At 42.4% G+C, this 24612-nt stretch overlaps 1 protein-coding gene across 1 annotated transcript in view; it reads right to left on the reverse strand.

Moving 5' to 3' along the window:
- The window catches only part of WLS (Wnt ligand secretion mediator), a 98358-nt gene that overhangs the window by 39073 nt on the left and 34673 nt on the right, over window positions 1–24612 (reverse strand). Inside the window, exons 3-5 of the mRNA XM_030205751.1 lie at window positions 1503–1627; window positions 1021–1182; window positions 580–716 (exon numbers count right to left, since the gene is read on the reverse strand). Coding sequence (XP_030061611.1) covers window positions 580–716; window positions 1021–1182; window positions 1503–1627 — 424 coding nt within the window. The remainder of the gene's footprint in view (window positions 1–579; window positions 717–1020; window positions 1183–1502; window positions 1628–24612) is intronic.

Here is a 24612-nt window from a genome sequence, read left to right on the forward strand (position 1 = left end):
CAGTTAGCATGCGTTAAGTGTAGAACGCTAACTGCCAAATGCCTTCCATGGCCACTCTCCCAACAGAAAAATTCAAAACAAATTGAGTAACATATGGTTTTAACATGAATTAAAAGGCAAACTTCCACATAAATCTCTTAACACAGTCACGCAGTAGCCTATTTCCGTGTATTAAGTGCTTAGCATCCTTTAGTAATAAGGCCCCTAAATGCTACACAATGAGATTACCAAGTGAAGATGCTCAGAAACACTTGGAAATAGACCTTTACTCTATTCTGTACCCCTCAGAAATGCACAGCAAGCATTAATCAGCAACATTACCTTACGTTTTTTTTTTTTGTGACAATTAATATTCTCTCAACTTACTTTTCCAGTAGGACTGGGGATCGAGTCATCATGGTGATCCGTCTCCAGTACCAAACCATAAGGAGGATGCGTTTTTTTAGTGACAATTAATATTCTCTCAACTTACTTTTCCAGTAGGACTGGGTATCGAGTCATCATGGTGATCCGTCTCCAGTACCAAACCATAAGGAGGATGCGTTTTTTTTAGTGACAATTAATATTCTCTCAACTTACTTTTCCAGTAGGATTGGGGATCGAGTCATCATGGTGATCCGTCTCCAGTACCAAACCATGATAATAAGGATGCTGGGTGTAAGGAAAGTTTTCATAGCAAACCATACTTTGGTAAAGCCTCCATTTTGAAAAATTGTCTAGGTAGAAGAAAAATAAGAGCACTGATTCTAAGGACACCCACTTTGTAAGAATTTGGCTTAATATTTGCAATAATTATATGATCTAAGGCTACCTTCATCATGCAACCACTGCATTTTAGACAGTGTTCTATGAACTGAAATGTGATAGTTGTTTAGTATGGTGTTCTCCTCACTCAGATAAAATCTAGACAGATCTGAGATCTTGAAATAAGCACGGTCCTGCATATTCTACACATGTACAATATATATATTCTGTGCAAGAAGAAAGGGGGACACAAATAGGTGTCTTTCAGAAACTTACCGTAAGCTTGAGATCCTTTATTTCCCCAATCCCTATGTTAATTTTTTTCCGCTCGTTTACCGGCAGTCGAATGTTGACCAGATAATACTTGTGAGCCACACTCCCAAGCTCCATAAGTGGAATCAAATCACATTCATAGTACTGGCCTTCAGTGACCTGGGTCTGTCCATGACAAGGAGGAGGAACAATCAAAATTACAATTGGGGCAGTTTAGAAGTGGGTCATCAATGTATTAGCAACTAGCCCCCTTGTTCAGAGCAGCTCTAATTTGGTAGCTTGGATTCTGGCAAGAGTTCTGGAGATATCAACTAGTACTTATCTCTATAGTGGTAACAGATGTACATAGCCCTTTACACAAACAAAACAGTCCCTGTTACACCACCGTGTCTACAAACTTTTCCTGAAAATAACCACTTATTTGGATTCTGACTCAAAATGCAACTGAATCATAAGTTGCAGCCCTGGATGCTGCAGTAGCCTACCTTAGGAGTTGGCAACTTGCACTTCAGCTTCCGCTGTTCCAATGAATGCGCCAATTCTATCCACTTCCCGTTCAAATCATTCCGGTATGCCATTGTTACATCTAATGTGACCGTGGCATTGTCTTCTGCAGGAATAAGAGAACTTTTAGTGTAGTGTAGCATTAACAATAGTTGTAAATGGTTGGGGAAGGGATGGGGGGAGGGGTATAAAAGGCCAGATCAAAATTGGGGAATAATGTAAACAAAATAGAAAAAACTACACAAGGAATGGTTGAGGCATGGAAAACATCTTATGCAAATCATGCTCCTGAAGGACTATACAGCTGTAATAAATTACAGAGGGAGGGATAAATGGGCTGTCTCAAATCAATACTTTAAAAAAAAAAATTCTAAAGAAACCCACAACCAAGCCAAAGGAACTTTTCATCCATTTCTCTCAGTCTCTGACTCACTGGAAATTTAAAAACTTAAAATGTACCAAAAGGTATGAGGCTGATATTCAGAACTGTGGAAGCTACCCAGACAAATCTAGTTCCTCTCTTCCTTACCGCCCTCCCACCCCACCACCACAGCTGCCTGGACAAAATCTGCACTCTTGTGATTTTCCTGGGGCATGGATTAGATTTAGCTGGACTGTCTTCATGTTCAGTGTTATTCAATTATCCAGATAAGTCTTCAGCACTTGGAGATTTTGGGTGGTCTCTGGGATTCTGATTTTTTTTTTTTTTAATGGGATGGGGCTTCGTCATTGGATGAGTACTACCAGTGGGCAGATAGTTATTGTAGGGAAGGGGAAGGGATTTTGAATTCAGATCAGGCCCTTTTCAGTTGAAGCCCAAAATCAAGTTACATTCATGCACAGTAGGTATTTTTCCTGTCCTCTGGAGAGCTTATAATCTAAGTTTGCATCTATAAAAATGGAAGGTTAAGTGACTTGCTCAAAATCACAATATGCTCCAGTGGGATCTGAATCCTAACTGCTCTGATTCTCAGCCCACTGCTCTAATCATTAGGGCTACTCCTCCATGACAGTGTTTTGTAACATTTACATTTTTTTTTAATTGAAGGGTAAAGGAGTGGGGAATTCATAGATTTGAGGCGATGAAGAGTTAAGTGACTTGCCCAAGATCACAAGCAGGGCTGTGGAGTTGGAGTCAGAAGCAATTTTGGATGGAGCAGGTGACTACCTGCAGCTTGCACCGGGCCTTTTCTTCTGAACCATCCCACCCCTTCTGACGCAACTTACTGTTTTTGGAAGGGCAGGACGGGTCAGAGGGGAAAAAGGCCCAGTGCAGGTAGCCTGCGAGTATAGCTGCTGCTAGTGCTGAAGAACTGAAGACTTCCTTGCTTTTGGATAGGTACACAACAGAGGGGTGAGGGGTGGAGAGAGAAGCAAAGGACAGGAATTCAGAGAGCAGGGAAATCCACTGGATTGGACTGTGCATGGGGTTGGGGGGGGGGGGGGGGGTCAGATGGAAAGATGCCAAACTGAGGGAGGGAAGGATGGAGGAAGAAGAAAGAGACAATAGACCTGGGGGTGGAGGGAAGAAAGAAAGAAGTGATGGATGAGATTGGAGAGAGACATAATGGATCTGGGGATAGAGGGAGAGTTGAACCTGGGAGCAGGAGATATGAGGCCTTTAATCAGTGGTGTAGTCATGGGGGGGGGGGGGGCTTGACCTCCAGTTTGGGCTCAGGCCTCCTCAAAAATTGCAGTACCAACAAAGGTATGATAATGTGGTGGTGGGGAGAGGAAACGCATGCCCCCCTCAGTTCACCCTGAGCCCCCCCCCCATCCACCTCTGTGCTCCTAATGGACTGCTGGCTAAGCCCCTGCCTTTATCATGTGATTAATTGCAATTAAATTTTTTAATAGAAATGCAGACCTGAAAGTTAAATTTACTAGTAGTAGATCCAGAACAAAGAATTTAAAGGTTAATCAGTATGAGTCAGAGCTGAAGAAGTCAGACAGTAGAAAAATAGAGGAGTTGAGTCAAAGTCAAAGGTTTGGTGTACTGACTCCACAGCCCCGATCACGAGGCACAGCACTAGTTGGATTTGAACTGGGCATCTCTGAATGTCAAGCCCAGTGCTCTGTTTCAAATGGCATACACTAGTGACATATCGAGAACTAAATTTTAGTTTTGTAGAGGAGTCCAACATTATCATGGGAGTGGGGGTGTCTAGGAATACAAGTCTGGGTCAAACTAGTTCCACTTGTATGAACAATGCCTTCACATGCACCTGAAAATGTAATTTCTAAATAAACGGTCTGCAATAGCCGTCATGTAAAGTGTCACCCTGATGTATAAACTATTATTTCAAGCACTTAACACCAAATCACATACACATTTATGGAAAACTTCAATTATATCAAAAGATGTCTCAGAGGTAGTGTGCTTAGCTCAATTTAAACCTAACTAGATAAAAGTGTGCTTATAACGATAGCCATTTCACACATCACATCTTACAAAAATGTCATATCAGACAACATTTCAGAACAAATTACCATTATTTAGCACATATCCTTAAGATTACTTTGGTTAATCACAGGGGCGTATCTGCGTGGGGCCACAGGGGTCTGGGCCCCCGCAGATTTCGCCCTGGCCCCCCTACTGCCGTCAACCCTCCCCTCCGTCGCTTACTTTTGCTGGCGGGGGACCCCAACCCCCGCCAGCCTAGATCCACTTCCTCCTCCGAGTCCTACCTTTAAAAATATTTCTTCAGCTGGCGGGGGACTCCAACCCCCGCCAGCCGACCCGAGATCTTCTTTAACTTTCTTCTATCTTCGTCCTCCGCGTGGCCGACGTGTTGCTGCTGTTGTGCAAAGCTGAAATCCAGTTTCGGAGTCTGACTGACGTCGTAACGTGCTGCGACGTCAGACTCCGAAACTGGATTTCAGCTTTGCACAACAGAAGCAACACGTCGCCGGCCACGCGGAGGACAAAGATAGAAGAAAGTTAAAGAAGATCTCGGGTCGGCTGGCGGGGGTTGGAGTCCCCCGCCAGCTGAAGAAATATTTTTAAAGGTAGGACTCTGAGGAAGCGGATCTCAGCTGGCGGGGATTGGGGTCCCCCGCCAGCAAAAGTAAGCGACGGCGGGGAGGGGGAGCAGCGGGCCCCCCCTACCGCCGGAGTCCAGAAACGCCCCTGGTTAATCAACTTAAATATCTAAGAGTAATCATCGATCAACATCTTACTTTTATTGCACAGATAGTAGGCTAAGTTTAAAAAAATAAAAGTGTCTCTGGCCACCAAGATTATTCCACTGTGTACATAATTACTTGGATAACTTCTTTCAATAGACACATATGCTTTGCTTCGCATCTGGATTACTACAATACACATACATTGAACTTCCTCAGTATCTTATTAAATTTCTTCAAATCAGTACAAAACATAGCAATACAGATCCTGTGTCATGCTAAAAGAACTGATCATATCTGTCCTTTAATGGAAAAGCACTGGTTACCTATACAGTTGCGTGTTTCAATGTAAGATCCTTACAATTGCTCATCCAGTTGACCATCTTACATAGCCTCTTTAATTACATTTTCTAATCTACTTGTAATAGTGCTTTCTTTGTGCTGCACCTTTCTTTGAGACCCAATGCCCTTAGCACTATAACCCTCATTTTGGAGATTTTATTTATTTTATTTATTTGTAGCATTTGTATCCCACATTTTCCCAATTTGCAGGCTCAATGTGGCTTACATTTACCGTAATGGCGGTTGCCATTTCCGGGTAACAGAATTACAAATGGTAATGTGTTAAGTTGCATACATACATGGTAACATACATGTAACATAACATACGTGAACAGATCATGGTATAGATATATATATCATGTGCATATATATGTTAAGGAAGAATAAATTATGGTACTACATGAAAGTTCCTGAGTAAGAAATTGGAAGAATAAATTATAGTAATACATGAACGTTCCTGAGTACGAAATTGGGTTGTATCGTTCTTTAGGTCATCAACTATGGAGAGACCATATTCGACATAGAGATTGAAGTGGTTATGCTTATTCATTGTGGTAAGGAGGTTGATCAGTCAAGTGATAAGATTTCAATTATGTCTATGTCGTGTAAAGTCTTATTTTTTGGTGCTTAAGATGGGTGTTTATGGTATGCCTTCTTGAACAGATCTGTTTTCAGTAGGCTTCGGAAGATAGTTAGGTCTTGCGTTATTTTTATGGCCTTCGGTAGTGTGTTCCATAGCTGCGTGCAGATGTATGAGAAACTGGTCGCTTATGTGGATTTATATTTTAGTCCTTTGCAGGTATGGTAATGGAGATTGAGGAATGTGCGTGCTGATCTCTTTGCATTCCTGCTAGGACAGCTTTAAAAAAACAAAACAAAACAAAAAAAACCACACTTATCTTTTTCAGATGGCCTATAACGGGATTTGATCTAAGGTATGGAAGGTCCAGAGTAATACAGCAACATCTAGTAAATGTCAGCAGATAAAGATCTGCAAGGTCCATCCAGTCTGCCCAACAAAATGGCCAGAGTTGAATCTGGCACTCTGCACAGGTTCCACTTCTTTAGCACTCGTATACATAATCTAAGCCTCTCCTTGCCAATTTTGGGGCACAGACCATTGAAGACTGACCGGCATTGGTCCTACTTCCCAACTACTGGAGTTGCAGTCAAAGCCCAGTCCAGCCTTGATCCTGATCTGTTTTTTTGCCATTTATGAACCCAGACTGTAGAAGTCTGACACTGGTCATACTTCCCAACCTCTGAAGCTGCCAAAGTTCACGCCATCCTTTTTCTATATAGTGTTTCCTGTGTTTAGCTCAAAACTAAAAATCAAACTGTGGCGTTTACCCCAACCTGTGGACAACAACAGAAAGTCACTGTGAGTTGACTCCAATTTGAAGCTGAAGAATCCATTTTGATTATGAACAAAGCTGTTTTGCTATGAGAGGGAAATCACTTTGTGAAGTACAACCAGCCCAAATCAGTTCCGCATCTTGATTTACCATGACAAGTGACCAATCTGTGGTATCTCAGTACCGCAGGTTGCTGACTTCCATGTAAAATGGATGCTGCTGCTTGTGAGCCACCAAAATCTCAAGCATGGCATCCTGATAAGGTTGCAAGCATTCATGAAGCCACAAGAAAACTTGCATCCTGTGGAAAAAAAAAATGTTCAAAATGGCAGGAAAACTTGGCTGACCAAAAGTACGAAAGATCCAAGGGCCCCTTCTGCTGCGCCCTCCTAGGTCTATAATCTTGCACCTAGAACAGTTTAGAAAGCTAAAGGGACGGCATTAAGAGTACTACCGATGAAAGTATCGCTTCTAGAGGAAAGGTATGAAAAAGAACCTTAACTGCCTCCAAAGACTTAAGGGATTCACCATAGCTCTGTGCAGGGACCACTGCTCAACCTTTTATACAAAATTGTGACTTAATGGATTCAGAAGAGGAAGAACCACCAGAAGGCAGCAGTCGTTCCCCCACATTTTGAAAGAAGTGTGGTCTCAACCGGGGTACTAGATCCTAAAAGATGACAAACAGGCAAGGAAGGAGGTAACTTGGAGTAACATAGTAGATGACAGCAGAAAAAGACCTGCACGGTCCATCCAGTCTGCCCAACAAGACAACTCATATGTGCTACTTTTTGTGTATACCCTACCTTGATTTGTACCTGTGCTCTTCAGGGCAGAGACCGTACAAGTCTGCCCAGCACTATCCCCGCCTCCCAACCACCAGCCCTGCCTCCCAACCACCAGCCCTGCCTCCCAACCACCGGCTCTGGCATTCCCATTTGGAACCCAGACAGCTAAATCCGGCCGTATAGATGAATTTGTAGATTAAGTTTCTGTAGTTGGGTAGGTGAAGCAGTAAGTAGCTTCTGGTACCTGGGCTTGCATTTCTTGATGATAGACTTGAGTTCAATCAAGTCTAGCATGTAATCAGGATACATGCCAAACACTTTTACGGTCTTTGTCCCACAAATGATGAGAGGAATTTGGATAGGTTGGAGTGGGCTTTGACAGCAACTCCAGTAGCTGGAACATAAGGACAGAGCCGGGCGGACTTCTATGGTCTATGTCCCATAAACAAAGAAAGACCATGATCTGCAAACAGATATATTAATGACTTCCTTCTTGGAAATAGAAGGAAAGAGCTAATGGAGAAAATAATCACGGAGATGAACAGAATTATAAACTACAATTCTCTCGAGACAATTTATGAATTGAAACCTTCAAACTACCATTGTAGAATACATAAACAGCAGATCAAGGGAAGCACCGAAATTTCCAAAGTAGTGATGCCAGAAGAAACTGTGATTTATTCCACGTATCTGGGATTACAAACTCCTTAATGATGAATGATGTGAACTCTGGTGCTCTTGAACAGAAGGAAAAGACTAACCGAGTCTCACTGAGAGATACAGAAAAAAAAAACAAAAAAACCAAGAGAAAGGCAGCTGCCCTTGGAGACTCCTATTGATATATGCTTTCCTCTCCCATATATGTCTGCCAAAGATGGCATAATACATAAAAGAGAACTGGTTCTAGACACCCACCTGACTATAATCCAAAATTAAACAGATTACTAAAGAAGGAAGAGAAGAACTCCTTTATTGTGAATAAAGACAAGCTATGCCCATTCTCTAGCAAAACAGAAAAATTACCTTAAAATCCTGAAGTGATCTAAAAAGTTTCAGGCCATAGTCAGGAAGAAAAACTCTTTCAGGAGAGCTGGAATCAGGAGCTGGACGGTTATGACGCACAAGCTCTGCCACTGGACCCAAATGTGAAAATTCAGGTGCAAATACCATGTGGAAATGGACAGACATTGGAAGTAAATAGTTAGAAAGGAAGGGCTAACAGCTGTGTTTAGGCCTGCCTCAGGGGTGAAACAAGCCTGTTAGACTGAGGTGAATGAAAAGGAGACGTGAATCCAAAAGATGTCAAAGCCCTTAGCTATGTAAAACGCTGTGCAGAGTTGTCACTGTTTCTCATTTGAGAAGAGAAGACATGGCATTTTACATAGCTAAGGGCTTTGGCATCTTTTAGATTCAAGTCTCCTTTTCATTCACCTCAGTCTAACAGGCTTGTTTCACCCCTGAGGCAGGCCATGTCAAGTCGCTTTATATGACTGCTACAATAAAGATCCTTGCATATTTTGACATCCTCCTGCCATCTGCCTCACTTTTTTGTTTTATTGCCTGAGGTTTTTGTTTTTCTCCTTTTTTTTTTTTTTTTTGTCTGGACAACACCTTTGGACACATCTTTTTCCTTAAAAATTCAAATTAAATCTAATTACTCACCCCAGAGTGGGTGAGGATGCAGCAGGGGTGTAGCCAGATAACAGATTTTGGGTGGGCCTAGGCAAGAAGTGGGTGGGCACCAAGTGTTCTTCCCCCCACCACTACCACCACCAAAAAAATTTCAGCTGGTGGGAAAACGCTTCTTTCCACCTTGGCAGTCTGCAGCAGGCATGTGCTGAAAACTGAACACGCACAGGTGCCATATCAAGGAAGTCGCTAGCCCCATATAGATCAGTGGCCCTCTGATAGGGCCGAGCTAGAAAGTTGACAAGCGATCTCTGCTGTAAGTCTGAAGTACTGAAGCCCCCGAGCACATCTAAAGCTAAGTTGAGCTTTTTAGTACAACGTTATTTGTCAAAATGATAAACCGTTTATAAACTAAGCTCCTTAGAGTATGCAGTATTAGTGAAAGTATATTAAGGGTAATCCTTTTAAAAAAAAGTTAAAAAGAAGATAAAAGAATAAAGGAGGTTGGTAGGGTACGTCGATGATTACAACTGTCGCAAAATTAGGGTATTACAACAATGGCAACCCTAGCGACCTATGAGACTTCCCTACTTTAAACAGATATTTTCACTAACTGCATGACTCTGTATGTTCAACTGATAAGTGTGTAAGGTAGTGTTACCGAAATACAGTGGAACAGTGCCATTACTACTAGTAGATTATATATCATGGAGAGTAGCATTTTCATTACCATCAGGGGGAAGCCTTCAGCTGGTGGAGCTTAGTATCCCCACCAGCTACCACTAAACATGGGCCACTGTTGGGTGGGCCCTGGCCCACCTGTGGCTACGCTACTGGGATAGAGCAGTCTTTTAGCACATGCATGTGCAGAAGGCCCTGAGCATCCTTTTTGTCTTAACTACTGCATGCCGTTGAGTCCTGGCTATGTAGTTCATGATGGCACTGAAACTACAGGAAAAGGGTACATGCTGGACCACTGGGGGGCGGGGGAATAATGATATTAGGCAGTGGTTTTCAACCTAGTCCTCAGGAACCACATGGCCAGTTGGGTTTTCCAGATGCTAACAACTCATGCATATTCATTGTGGATATCCTAACCCCCCCCCCCCCCCCCCCAACTGGCCAGGTGGTCTCAGGACTGGGATGAAAAACACTGAGATAGGGAATGCTAGCGTACACCAGGGGGAGGGATATGGAAGTGGGTGGGGACACTGCAGCATTTCAGTGCATGCAAGTGAAGGTTCCATGCTTCCTTTTTGTCTTAGCTGTAGACCTGCTGCTGATAAATTCCAGCTGTCTGGCTTGCTGTGATTGTGTAGTCTGGTTGTGGGAAGGTGACATAGTAGAGGGACCCAAGCCACCACCTCCCTAGGACCACCTTTGGCTACAAACCTGGCATATGCATCAGAGCAAAACCAAAACTCCTTTCAAGAAGCACAATGCTGCAATAAAACGTCAGGCTATTTCCTTTAGGAAAGTAAGAGAGTTTTCCCCCTCCCACACTGGCAGAGAGAAAACTCTGCGTAATCCAAAGTTGGCCACTTTCACTTCATTAAAATGGGAAACAGCAGTTCCAGAACACAGAAACTTTCTTCCTGAGGGGCTTTATTACTCTGGTAATCCTGCAGACTTACATCACTTACAAAAAAAAAATCAAAGTATAAATATCACATAATGGGAAGAGTGGCGGAAACCATCTAAATAAAACCCATTTGAAAGCAGCTGTGAAACAATAGGGAACCTGCTAGCAAAACGTATCTGAAGCATGCAAAGCAGCAATTAAAGCAGCAGGATACCAGGATATCCTTAAACCCCAGAAGCTGAAGGAAAACATAAGCTTCTCCTGAGAGCTGTGACTTGCTTCCAGCCATGCAGGCCAGACCATCAAAAGAAAAACCTTCCTACAGGATTGGAAACCACCACACTAAATGAAGCTGTGGGGAGGGTGGGTGCATCCCCTTCCCACATTGAAATCTTTATTATGGAGATCAGAAGGTCATAAAGCAAGAAACTCTCTCAGACTATACTTCCCAAATTGCAAAAAAGTGATCTACAGAACTGTCCCACTCTGCAGACTTCACTTACCTAAGAACCAAATGGTGGAACGCCTTACCACACTGGTTGGAAAACAAAAAAAGCAGATCGTGTAAAAGTAAAATGTAATTTATTTAAACAATATATCAATACTTATGTAAATACAGACAGCCCGACACAGGCCGTGTTTCGCCCAACTGGGCTGCTTCAGGGGCTATACAAGGGTCCTTTATTGCCAAATACTAGGCAGACGGAGCAAGTCCTGTCAATAGATATATGAAGAATTGGTTTGGAAAAAAAACAGCTCGATCAGAGATTCCAATACATAGTAATCATGGAAGGACGCCTTACCACACAAAATAAGAAATATATAGGAATATACTAGATTCCGAAAAATCGTTCCTATTGAAACAAACCCTCACAAAGAACAACCATTTCTCAAACAATTATTACTTGAATTGGTTATTACTCTATTTACCATTAACTTTCTCTTTGCTTCATGTACAATTTCTCATTCATAATAGATTTTCTAAATGTTAAACATCCATAGCTATCCCAGTATGTTTATGATACTGTATTATAACATTGAATTCTTACAACAAATTCCTTTCTTATGCATTCTGTACTGCTTATTGTAAGCCACATTGAACTCAAACTTGTTTGGGATAATGTGGGATATAAAGGTCACAAAACAAATAACTGGATCTACAATTCCAGTATAAAGAACAGAACATATAGGGGACGATTTCCACTCGGCCACACTGTAACAAGTTGTGTGGGTAGTAGAGGTGTGCATGGGGATGAGGATAAGAGGAAACCTGGGGGAATCCATAGTGGTGGTAACAGATCGGTCATTAATACCGCAGGGATAGGAGGCGATGAATCCAAAATGAATGGGATGGGATTGGAAGCGAATGGAGATGGAGATGGGGACCCCCCCCCCCATGCATACCTTAATTCAGAATCTTGAAACACCAACACCTCTGCTAAATATAAGTTGAAAGGGGAGTCCATGCTAATATGCTTTTCTCACATATTTAACAAAGCAATGCCTAACTATTATAGAAATGATTTATAGTAGTAGTAGTAGTAGTAGTATTGTTTTGTGTCAAACTTTAACAAGTTATAGGACACATTTTATGAATTTACAAGATCTTTTAAATGCGAGTACAGGGATGGGAAAGAAAACTATAGGATGGTGAGGGGAGGGAATAGAAAAGAATTGACTAGAGACAGAAACCAGATTTTGTCCTCGTGCACCCCCCTCTAGTGGGCAATTCATTGAACCTGTGTACCGCTACTGAGGTTTCAAAAGGAAACCACCGTACTAGTTTCTCTTTGAAAATCTGCTAAGTACCCAAGCACTTGCTTTTGCTAATTTTGGAGGCAGGGCTTAGCAAGGGAAACTATATGCTTATATTTGAATAGTCAAGGGGAAGGACATGAATGGGCTGTAATAGCATAATGAACAATTATTTAGACCTTCAAAATGTTTCCTGGCGTGTCTGCTACTCCTAATACTAATTAGAAGATTTAAGCACAAATTTGAAGAATGCATTCTTTTCACTCAATTGATGGCTCTACTCTTTGCCATCTGTTGGTTTTTAAAAATTGTTTTATACTGGCAACTGTACAAGATAGCACACTATTCAAAAGAAATAGGGGACGACCATCTCTAAGGTCGACCTAAATGTCATGATTTGGGCGTCCCCGATCGTATTATCGAAATGAAAGATGGACGTCCATCTTGTTTCGATAATACGGGTTGCCCCGCCCCTTTACCGGGCCGTCCTTAGAGATAGGCTCCCCCGTTCGATTATCCCTCTCCCTGTCACCTATGAACCTTAATGCATTGTAACTCTGTATTTACCATTCCGGAAATGGTGATCGCCATTACGGAACAATGTAAGCCACATTGAGTCTGCAAATAGGTGGGAAATGTGGGATACAAATGCAACAAATAAAATACATAAATAAATATGGAAGTAGTCTTTTAAAAAGTTACCTGTCTTCTACAGAGGTAACTCGGAAAAGGTAGTCAAAATTTAGGCACTAGAATACCACTCATTAAGCATGAAATTTGTTATTGGCAATTACACGCATAAATGCCTTTATAGAACACAGCATAAGTCAGCGATTTACGCACCAATATTTAGGCACAGCCAATTATGCCATACAATACAATAGACTATAGTAACATAGTGAGTGACGGCAGATAAAGACCTGAATGCTCCATCCAGTCCCCCAACTGTCACATTCATTCTCAATTCTAGATTAAATCAGCAATGAACGTGATATCTACTTTGATCATGGTCTTTCTTTGCTATTTCTGGGACATAAGACCATAGAAGTCCGCCCAGCTCTGTCCTTATATTCCAACTACTGGAGTTGCCGTCAAATCCTATCCGAATCCATCTTGCCATTTGTGGGATACAGACCATAAAAGTCTGCCCAGTACTCTTCTCACGCTCCAAGTTACTTGAGTTTCCATCAAAACTCACTTCAGCCCATCCTAAACCTGATTGCTATATACGGCATTCACCGTACAAGCCAACCCAGCACAGGCCTTAGTTGATACAGCCAGAGTTGCCATCTAAGCCAGGGGCGTAGCTACGTGGGGCCTGGGGGGCCTGGGCCCCCGTAGATTTTGCCCTGGACCCCCTGCCGATGACCCTCTCAACCTCCCCTCCCACCGCCAACCCGCCGTCTACCTTTGCTGGCGGGGGTCCCCCGCCAGCAAAGGTAGGTGACGGCGGGTTGGCGGTGGGTCAAAGTTGTTGGCAGCAATGGCGGGGCGGGGGGGGGGGGGGGGGGAGCTAAAATGTGCACCCTCACCTCGGGCCCTGGACCCCCCTCCCGCCAAAGTCTGGCTACGCCCCTGATCTATGCACCACTTGATATGAAAATACATGCAACCCTTTAGATTTTTTTAATAAATAAAATATTATTTGTATTCCGCTGCACACTTATTAGGTTCTGTGTGGATAACAAATAAAATGCTAATCAGTTGTAGTGAAAACTATAACAAATCCATGTTAAAATTTAAAATCTATTAAACAAGAAAGTTTTCAACAGTTTCTTGAATCTTAGATAACATTGTTCACATCTGATAAATAAAAGGAAGAGCAATCCAGCATTTAGCTGCTTGGAATGCAAATGTTGCATTGTGATATTTTTTCTGTTTTAATAACTACACTAAAGGGTATTAAAAAAAAAAAGTTTAAAACACTTTTTTTTTTTTTTATAACAGTTCGTATGTAGTGTGAGATATCTTATTTGCCGTATCAAGCCAAAGAATTCAAAAATGCTTGGAACACATACAAAGAAATCTTGTAAAGAAGGTATGTAACCAAACAAGCTTAGCAGTGATTAGATGGCAACACTAGACGTCTACGATCTGTGCCCTGATCGTGGCTGGGCAGATTCAGCTTCAATAGCTGGAGAAGGCGGCCAGTACCAGGCGGACTTCTACAGTCTGTGTCAGTGGCGTAGCTACAGGGGGGCCACAGGGGCCTGGGCCCCTCCAAATTGGCTCTGGAGCCCCTGGTTTGGCTGTTGAGGGTCCCCAACCCCCACCAGCTGAAACATTTGTCCCGTCTGGTCTCGCCACATTGCCTACCCTGTTCTTCTTAGTTGCGCCATGCGTGCTCATTTTAGTGAAACTGAGCATGTGTGACACTTTCTGTATGCTCAAGTTTCATTAACATGAGCGTGCATGGCGACTGAGAACAGAGCAGGGTAGGCAACAGGAGACCATCACGGGACAAACACTTCTAACTGGTGGGGGTTGGGGACCCCCATCAGCCAAGGTGCCATCATGTGGCAGCACTGAGACAAGTCAAAATGTGCCCCCCCCCCCACTTTGGGCCCCCCTCCCCATCAAGGTCTAGCTACGCCCCTGGTCTGTACCCTGAAAACGGCAAGGACAAATCAAGATCAAGCATACACATGTAGTGTCACATCATACTTTGTGCTGTGAGTTTATCATATTGGGGTGACTGGATGGGTCTTTGTCTGACGTCATCTACTGTGTCAGTGGCTGGTGGAAATGACTGCAACTTGCGTGCATAACTGACAAGATTCTAGAATCTTACTGCATAAGTGCTAAGCATGACCCTGACCCACCCATGCCCCTCCCATGTGAATGCCCCCTTTGCAGTCACACGCTATACCATTTAAGCACTAAGTTTCTAGAGTAGTGACTAAGTGCAGTAATGAGTGTAATTTTAAATTAGTGCCAGTTAACTGCAATTATCGCCTATTGGTTGTATTAATTAGCTCCTTAATTTAACAATTAACATGGAGTGGAGGAGTGGCCTAGTGGTTAGAGCACCGGTCTTGCAATCCAGAGGTGGCCGGTTCAAATCCTGCTGCTGCTCCTTGTGATCTTGGGCAAGTCACTTAAACCTCCATTGCCTCAGGTACAAACTTAGATTGTGAGCCCTCCTGGGACAGAGAAATATTCAGTGTACCTGAATGTAACTCACCTTGAGCTACTGCTGAAAAAGGTGTGAGCAAAATCTAATAAATAAATAAATATGCATATAACTGACAGTGTTATAGAATCTATGTGCTCAATTTTTCATGCCAAGCATGAAACTGTGTGCGCAACACTGCAGAATGAGGGGGTATATAAGTGAAATTGTGTGGCTGAGCAGTTTTACCTACTCTTTGCTAACTCAGGGGAAAAGAGAAAAAGCTGGCAGGCTCCAAGGCAACAGCACGTGTAATTATGTTTTGGATGTTCAAATCTTTGTATGTTTCAGCTGGGAAAAAAGTGCCTGCAGAGAAAGAAGCAGCAAATCTCTTTTACCCGGAGACAACCCTTCAAAGTTTTGCCTCAATTCCAGTGCATACCCCGCACGTAAGAACTGCAGAGTTTGCACCATTGCAAGCGCTTCCTGTCCCTTCTGATCCTCAACTTTGAAAATTCATTCCCAGAAAAAAAAAAATATATATATAGAAAGTAGCAAAGGAAGCTGGTGTCTTCCCTTCCCTGTCAGTGGTAAAAAGGAAGCAGAGAGGAGAGGCCTGTTGTCTCACTTCCACATCCTCCCTGCCACATGGGCCCTAAATCAAACAAAGCTCCCCATTAACCCTGTCAACAGTTCACAAGTAAAACATTCTTATCCATTTCTTAATGGCCATAATCACTCGGACTCTACTATGTAAACCTGATTTATGTGTCCCCAATGATGCTACGTGACAGCAAGTTCCAGATACTTGTTGTTAAAAGCATAGTATTAAAAAAGGGGATGGTCTTTCCATCCCATTTCTATTATCCTTACCAAAACTCACTCACTCCCATCTTTAAAGAGGGATTAAATATATTGTATATTTTAACATAAATATTTGGGTAAATCAAAAATACGCATCACGTTCAAAGTATGTACCCTAGTACATAAAATCATCCATGGCGATGCCCCAGCCTACATGTCAGACCTGATAGACCTGCCAAAAAATCATCTCGTACATTCCTTAATCTTCATTTCCACAACTGTAAAGGTCTGAAATACAAATTAATGCACGCATCAACCTTTTCCTATATGAGCACGCAATTCTGGAACGCATTGCCACGTAACCTAAAAGCGACCTAGGAACTGACCAACTTCCGCAAACTACTAAAGACCCATCTCTTCGACAAGATATACCACAAAGATCAAAACATGTGAAACTCCTGCATATATCCAGAAATGTTAATAATGCCTTTGTTATATTACTATCATGTATTCCATTACCATGCAACCCAAAATCCTTCTGTAACATCAAATGTTTACGCCCCTTTCATTTCCACTATCCATGATGTATTGTAAGCCACTTTGAGCCTGCAAAAAGGTGGGAAAATGTGGGATACAAATGCAATAAATAAATAAATTCTGCAATTGCTGCTTAGAGGAAATACACAGGCTTGATCAAAGCAAGGCTGGTAGGGGAGTGGGGCAATTGCACTGGACTACCAGGGCACAAAGGGTATTTTAAGCCTGCCAGAAACTGAAGCATGTTTGCAGGTGGCCTTTGTAGCTGTTGTTGAATTAGCGCTCGTGTGGCATTACTGCACCCAAATTGTAGTGCCCAGTAAGAGCGTTACCTTGAAAAGAGACAAAATCAGCTTTTCACAGTGTGTTAAAAAAAAAAAAAAAAAAAGATGGAGGGAGCTAGTAGTGGGAAAAGATTTTGCAAAGGGTCAAGGCCAACCAAGCCTCTGTAACAAAACCAGTCACTAAGAAGCACTGAACTTGCACAAAAAGGAGCAGCCTGAGCAAATATTAGTTATTCTCACAGGAAAATATGTTCTCAATGGGAAAACTAGGCCTGGCTCTGGAGGCATTTTTGCATTAAAAAAATTGTTCAATAAAAATGTACCTTCTATCTTCTCTCCCCCAGAAATACAGCTGAGACTTTAAGACTGGGTTTCTACAGATTCTAAAGAGTAAACAGTGTCAAACCAGATTGAGGAAGGAATTCCCTCTTCCCTATAAAATAATGCAGAATCAACTGAGGGGGTCCTACAATTGATTAGACTCTGCAGAGCTAGGAGATATTTGACCCATTACCATAAGAAGTCCATAGGTAGGCATAGGAGATGACTGTACTGCGAGGGTGAGGAACACAAGGTCTCATAATAGAACCTTCCATCAGAAGGCTGGTAACAAGGGAATTCTTACAGGCAGAAACCAGCTTATCACAGCTGCCCCCCACTTTCAAGGTCTTTGCCAACCGGCTAAATGTCAGCATACTGAACACGCCAGCATTCCCTCAGACAGTGGCATCCATCACCCTGGTGACTAAACCCTTTCAACAGCTGTGTTATTGCTGGAGCCTGGCCAGTCTTATTCAGAGAGACTATGCCTTTGCTGCACCTCATGTGAAGGTGGCACTGCAAGCCCAGATCCAGCCCTGTTTGCAGACACAGAATGTCTCATCAAAGTAGTCAAGAAAATAAACACATCCCCACTGCAAATTTTATCATGGGAAGTACTCCGAGCAGGTCTGTGCATGTGGCTTATTATGGGGATATGCAGTACTACATATATCATCCTTTGCTTTTCTTTGTGAACTAGGCAGCTTGGGACATTAACAGCAGTAATGGAGGACTGACCAACTCCACCACAATTAAAGTTTCAAGATACATAACCCAAGTACGATGATAAAATACCTCAGGGAAAAACAAAACACCCATCAGCAGCTTTTGGCAGCCCCTCAATGTGAAATCATTTAGGCGGGAGGCAAGCCTGTGTGTCCTATGCTAAACATTCAACATGAATCACTGCAACCATTTGTCTCTGTTAAATCCTACCAAAACACACACTCTACTCTCGGGATCATCACTTCATAAACCTCAGCATTAAAGTACATTTCCTCCATTTCTTATCATGCTATATGAATTTGGCTCTCTCATTTGCAGACCCATTTTTCATTTCTGTTTTTTTTTTGGGGGGCTTGCAAATTTCTTCATTTATATATCAGCTCAGCCTGGATACAGGGTTGCATTCTGGGTCTTGTATCTTTACTCACAACAACCGTGCCATATTTCCTTATCCTTCATATCCTCTTGCAAGAATAGGAGCCAGCTCTATGGGTGCCCCAGGGTGCTGAGCACCTCCTATATTGAGCAAGCTCCTTCACCCTGTCCAGGGAAGGGGTATTTGTATCAAGGCTGGCACTCCCCATCATTTTGGGACACAGGTGCCTCTGCTCCCAAGTTAATTTTACTGCACTATTCAGCCAGAACTCTGCAATCACAACTAAAAACTTGGGTGCCAGGAGGGGTAATTTTATAAGAGGGTACCACAGCTGTTTTATTTGTGTACATGTATGAGCAGGAAAGAATAGGCACAGAAGGACATATTTTATAAAAACTGATGACCTATAAAAACAATGACCTACTCAAAACTATTTCCACACACCAATGATGTCACTCAAACAATCAATCGCACTCCATTGTAGCAATAAACAGATACTAATAATGAGGGGACTTCAACTTCCAACCCCCCCCCCCCCCCAAACTACTGATATGGACATTCCAGCATATCTATCAGTCAAAAAACCTCATTGAATGAATAATTTCAATAGTCAAACTTACTTACTTTATTTCTTATTAGTTGCAAGCATTCCCAGACTGAGTTCAGCACGACTTACGCTGTTACATTTTAGATGATTCGACACATTTCAAAAAGAAAAAAAACTTGTTATATTTTAGGGTCTTAACGGTTGTAGCTGGGGGGGAACTGGGGTGCTGTACACATTATCCCTCATTCCCCAACATGCATTTTCTAAATATACGAGTCTTCAACTGTTTATGGAAAATTCCGTACTCCAATACTGATCTTGTCACTGGTATATCGTTCCACCATTTTGCCGACAGATAGGATAAGGTTGTTGAGTGTACTGTCTTAAATCGGACACCTTTTGTTGATGGAAAAACTAGGTCCAGAAGATTTCCTTTCATTCTCCTCAGTCTCTTTTCAGATAGTATTATCTACCAGTTTAGATATTCCAGCATTTTGCCTTGTAGAAATGAGTGTGTCGTGGTGCGGAGTTTAAAAATCCCTCTCACTTCAAACAGTAGCTAGTGTAATGTGATGCATTTGGATTTAGAAAAAAAATACATCTAGCAGCAACATTCTGTACTGTCTTGTATGTTTTCTAATTGATGTTGCTCAGCCTACATATAAAAAAACATTGCAATCATCAATTTGTGCAAGAACAAGATTGCACCAATAGTCTAAAATTGTCTTGACTGAAGCAATGATGTATTCTCCTGAGTTTATTTCTCTCTTTTGTGAGTATACTGAAGGCTTTTTTTAATCATTTGTTGACATCGTTTATCAAAGATTAGGTTATCTGTCAATCGTTAGCCATAGACTTTTCAGTTATTTTCAACTGTATTCCATTGAAGAGTAGTTTTATGTTTGGTATATCCATGGTAGGTGCTGTGATTACTAAACTCTTTGTTTTATCACAATTCAGTTCAGATACAGACACGATGCCCATTTGTCAATCAGAGTCAGACCGTGATTGACCAGTGTGTTAATGTCATCTTTGTCTTTATGAAAGGAAAAATACAGCGTTATGTCGTCTGCGTAACAGAAGTCGTTAATTCCATTCCTCTCCATATAGAAACCCTGGGTGGACGTCAGGACATTGAATAGGATTGGTGATAGGCGGGATCCCTGTGGCACCCCAGTGTGTGCTGTCCAATCCTTAGACTGTATTCCACCCCATTTCACACTAAGATCTAAGGGTGAGGAAACCTCTTATCCATTCCAAAACTATGCCATTAATTCCTAGGGATTCTAAGATTTCCAAGAGTATCTTATGGTCTACTATATCAAAGGCACTTGAGAGGTCAAATTGCATCAGTGCTATTTAATGGCCAATACTCACAATTTTCCTGAATTTGTGAACCAAGTGCCTCGCAGTGTCTCTGTACTATAGTTTTTTCTGTTTGTGTTGAAACGCTAGGGAAGCAATCTGAGAAAGATTTATGCTTAAGGGTCTCACGAAGCTGCTTCTTCACAGCTGAATGTTGCAATAAAAAGCCTCTAGTTACCATTTTTAAAAGCATCCCAAACAATGGGCAAAGGAGGTCCAGAAGCCAAATTACGATCAAAACGTCTTTCAAAAAGCATCTATATTCATGAACAATACTCTTGTCCTTGAGCAGGCTCATATTTAGGGTCCAAAAATGATCACTAGAGTCTGAGACAAGGTCCAGCAAACTCACCCAACAGGGGACATTTTCCTAAGGTGGCCCTCCCAATACGACCCCTAAAATGGGATCCAGAAAAAAGCAATCAATGAGAGAGTATTGCTAATGCAAGGAGGAAAAATAGGTATAATCCTTCACAGTCTTATTATTCTCCTTCCACACAAACTTACATCATGCAAGAAAGATTTCAATGCTGCAGAATGGACTCTTTCTCCCAATAAATAACTCCCTAAAGAATCCAGAGAGGGACCAAGACAGACATTAAAATCTCCCACTCAAACTAAATGGCCTTGTGTGAAACTGATCAGATAAATTTTAACAGCATAAAAAAAAAAGTCAGCTTGACTAGCATTTGGGGCATACATATAGGCCAGAGTCAACATATCTAAAGCAACATGCACAAAACGAAATCCCCCCCCCCCACCCCAGGGTCTCTTAACTCTTAAAATCTGCAAGCAAAGATTCTTGTTAAAAAGCAAGGCTACTCCATGATTTTCAGAAATGGCTAAAGGGAGATAGGATTTTGTAGATCTCAGTCATACGTGGTGTAAAATGAGTAGAAGTGAATTGATTTTTTACTCTTTCAAAATGTACAAAAACTAGGGGATATCAATGAAGTTACAGGAAATACTTTTAAAGCAAATAGGAGGAGATATTTTTTCACTCAACAAAGTGTTAAGCTCTGGAATTTGTTGCTGGAGGATGTGGAAACAGCAGTTGGAGTACCTGAGTTAAAAAAAAAAGTTTGGAGAAGTTCCTGGAGGAAAATTCCATTGTCTGCTATTGAGACAGACATGGGGAAGCTACTGCTTGCCCTGGGATTGGTAGCATGGAATGTTGTCATTTGGATTTCTGCCAGGTACTTGCGAACGGGACTGGTCACTGTTGGAAGCAGGATACTGGGCTAGATGATCATTGGTCTGACCCAGTATGGCTATTCTTATGTTCCTATATTGGACACGCACGGTAATGGAGAGACATGACAAGGGTTAGCACAAGTTTAAAACGTATGGAGCCTTTGTGACCATACATACCAAGGAACACATCCCCAGAGCAGCAGAGATGATTTGGCTACCAGTGTGTGAAGAATTTGACTAGCAGATACAACTCTTATGATACTGTTTCATTCAGCCTACCAGACCTTGCAATTCTCTGTTGTACCATTTGCATGATGCATACATGCCTGCCTGCTTGTTTTCTCCTTAGGGCTTGAGTGCCCAGTGAACTGTAGGCTGCCAGACAGTTGGTTCTGTTTACTGCTCCAGGTCTGCTCTCCAGTCAGCAACCAGGGAACATGCCGAGAAGGGACTAAAGAAGAGAGCAGAGCAATTTGCTTTCTTCTCTACAGGTGGCTGCTCCAGTACCATCCCCTTCTTCCTGTTCCTTGTTTCAACAAGTATCTCATGGGACAGAACAGGAAGGGAGGAGCTGGAGTAGAAAAAAAAGCCAAAGTCAATCATCCAAAGATTTTGGATTCAGCTAAGAACAAGGGGGGGGGGGGGGGGGGGGGGGGGGGGGGGGGGGGGAAGAGAGATCCTGAAACAAGCCTGGAATTCTTATGGGAGAGAAAGTAGGGAAAGGTTGAAAGGAAATGGGGTGAAGGGTGGGTGAATACTGGGAACAGCATAAGAAGGGGCCTAACTTTCCTGAAATCAGAGATAGGGAAGAGGGAGTTCGAGAGAGATGAAGAGGGACAGGTGGATAATAGACAACCAGATAGGATTATTGAAAGGGGGAAAGAGTATGCAAAGAGATAACTGGAGGCAAGAGGAAATCACAGAAACATTGACTGAGGACACATGAGAAGTGCCAGGGGTAACTGGAGTAAAGGAGTTAAAAGTGGAGGGAAGTGAAATGAAAAGATTGAGAAGGGGGCGCCAATGTCCACGTGGGATCATGGGAAGTGGCAAGAGAAAAATACAGCTACTGGGGAAGAAGAGAAACAGGATAATAGCAGACTGAATATGGGGGAGAGTGTGTGTGACGGGGGAGGGGAGATAACACTCTGGAGGTAAAAATGGAGAACTGAGAGGGGCAATGGAAGGCGAAATATGGTGAAGCATAAGAGGACTGAAGGAGAAAGAGGGGTGAGTGAACAGAAGATGTACAGTTGTATGCAAAGGTTTAGTCATCTCTGGTCAAAAATTGTCATCATATGCTGCTGGATTCTTATACCAAGCAGCAAAAATATGGAACCAGCTTCCAGACCTCAGATTACCTGTCCTTTCACAAGCAAGTCAAAGCATATTTATTTAAGATGTAGCTACCAGAACAACCGATGACTAAATGAGACAGCGCTCCAATTAGCAATACATCATCAGAAAAACATCAATCCATACACTGCATCTCTCTAAATAACACTATAATATATATATCGCCAAAGCAACACTACAATGAATCAAAAGGTATCCCTCCAATTCAACAAAACAGTATAACACTTCACTGTAACACTATTATGTGATACTCCAAAATATAATACATAAATGTGTCCAACCCATGCCCTGATATAATCCTCCAATAAAGGTCCTGATAAGCAACTATCTCCATGTAACACTAATTTGTAACCTCTGCCTAATGTAAGCCACACTAAACCAAATTTGTTCAGATAATGTGGGATATAAGAAGGAATAAATTGAAATTAACACCAAGTGTACTCATAGTTGAAACTGGACCATCATAGAATAAACAGGTCAACTGCTCATCCACAATCTCTTATCATCATTGCACACATGGCTTTAAGTGTAAACACCCATGTGCCTTATCCCACGCTGCAATTTGCCAGTTTTTTTTTTTTTTTTGGGGGGGGGGGGGGGGGGGGGGGCATGTGTTTTTATATTTTAAATAGGACTGTGCCCACTTCCGGCTTTACGGCATTTTTTGAAGAAGTGTGAGAGAGACTGTACAAGAGGTGTTCTGTCCTTTGACTTTCATATACAGTGGGGGAAATAAGTATTTGATCCCTTGCTGATTTTGTAAGTTTGCCCACTGACAAAGACATGAGCAGCCCATAATTGAAGGGTAGGTTATTGGTAACAGTGAGAGATAGCACATCACAAATTAAATCCGGAAAATCACATTGTGGAAAGTATATGAATTTATTTGCATTCTGCAGAGGGAAATAAGTATTTGATCCCTCTGGCAAACAAGACCTAATACTTGGTGGCAAAACCCTTGTTGGCAAGCACAGCGGTCATACGTCTTCTGTAGTTGATGATGAGGTTTGCACACATGTCAGGAGGAATTTTGGTCCACTCCTCTTTGCAGATCATCTCTAAATCATTAAGAGTTCTGGGCTGTCGCTTGGCAACTCGCAGCTTCAGCTCCCTCCATAAGTTTTCAATGGGATTAAGGTCTGGTGACTGGCTAGGCCACTCCATGACCCTAATGTGCTTCTTCCTGAGCCACTCCTTTGTTGCCTTGGCTGTATGTTTTGGGTCATTGTCGTGCTGGAAGACCCAGCCACGACCCATTTTTAAGGCCCTGGCGGAGGGAAGGAGGTTGTCACTCAGAATTGTACGGTACATGGCCCCATCCATTCTCCCATTGATGCGGTGAAGTAGTCCTGTGCCCTTAGCAGAGAAACACCCCCAAAACATAACATTTCCGCCTCCATGCTTGACAGTGGGGATGGTGTTCTTTGGGTCATAGGCAGCATTTCTCTTCCTCCAAACACGGCGAGTTGAGTTCATGCCAAAGAGCTCAATTTTTGTCTCATCTGACCACAGCACCTTCTCCCAATCACTCTCGGCATCATCCAGGTGTTCACTGGCAAACTTCAGACGGGCCGTCACATGTGCCTTCCGGAGCAGGGGACCTTGCGGGCACTGCAGGATTGCAATCCGTTATGTCGTAATGTGTTACCAATGGTTTTCGTGGTGACAGTGGTCCCAGCTGCCTTGAGATCATTGACAAGTTCCCCCCTTGTAGTTGTAGGCTGATTTCTAACCTTCCTCATGATCAAGGATACCACACAAGGTGAGATTTTGCGTGGAGCCCCAGATCTTTGTCGATTGACAGTCATTTTGTACTTCTTCCATTTTCTTACTATGACACCAACAGTTGTCTCCTTCTTGCCCAGCGTCTTACTGATGGTTTTGTAGCCCAT

The sequence above is a fragment of the Microcaecilia unicolor genome, chromosome 6, assembly GCF_901765095.1.
Source record: "Microcaecilia unicolor chromosome 6, aMicUni1.1, whole genome shotgun sequence".
NCBI classification, from domain to species: Eukaryota; Metazoa; Chordata; class Amphibia; order Gymnophiona; family Siphonopidae; genus Microcaecilia; species Microcaecilia unicolor.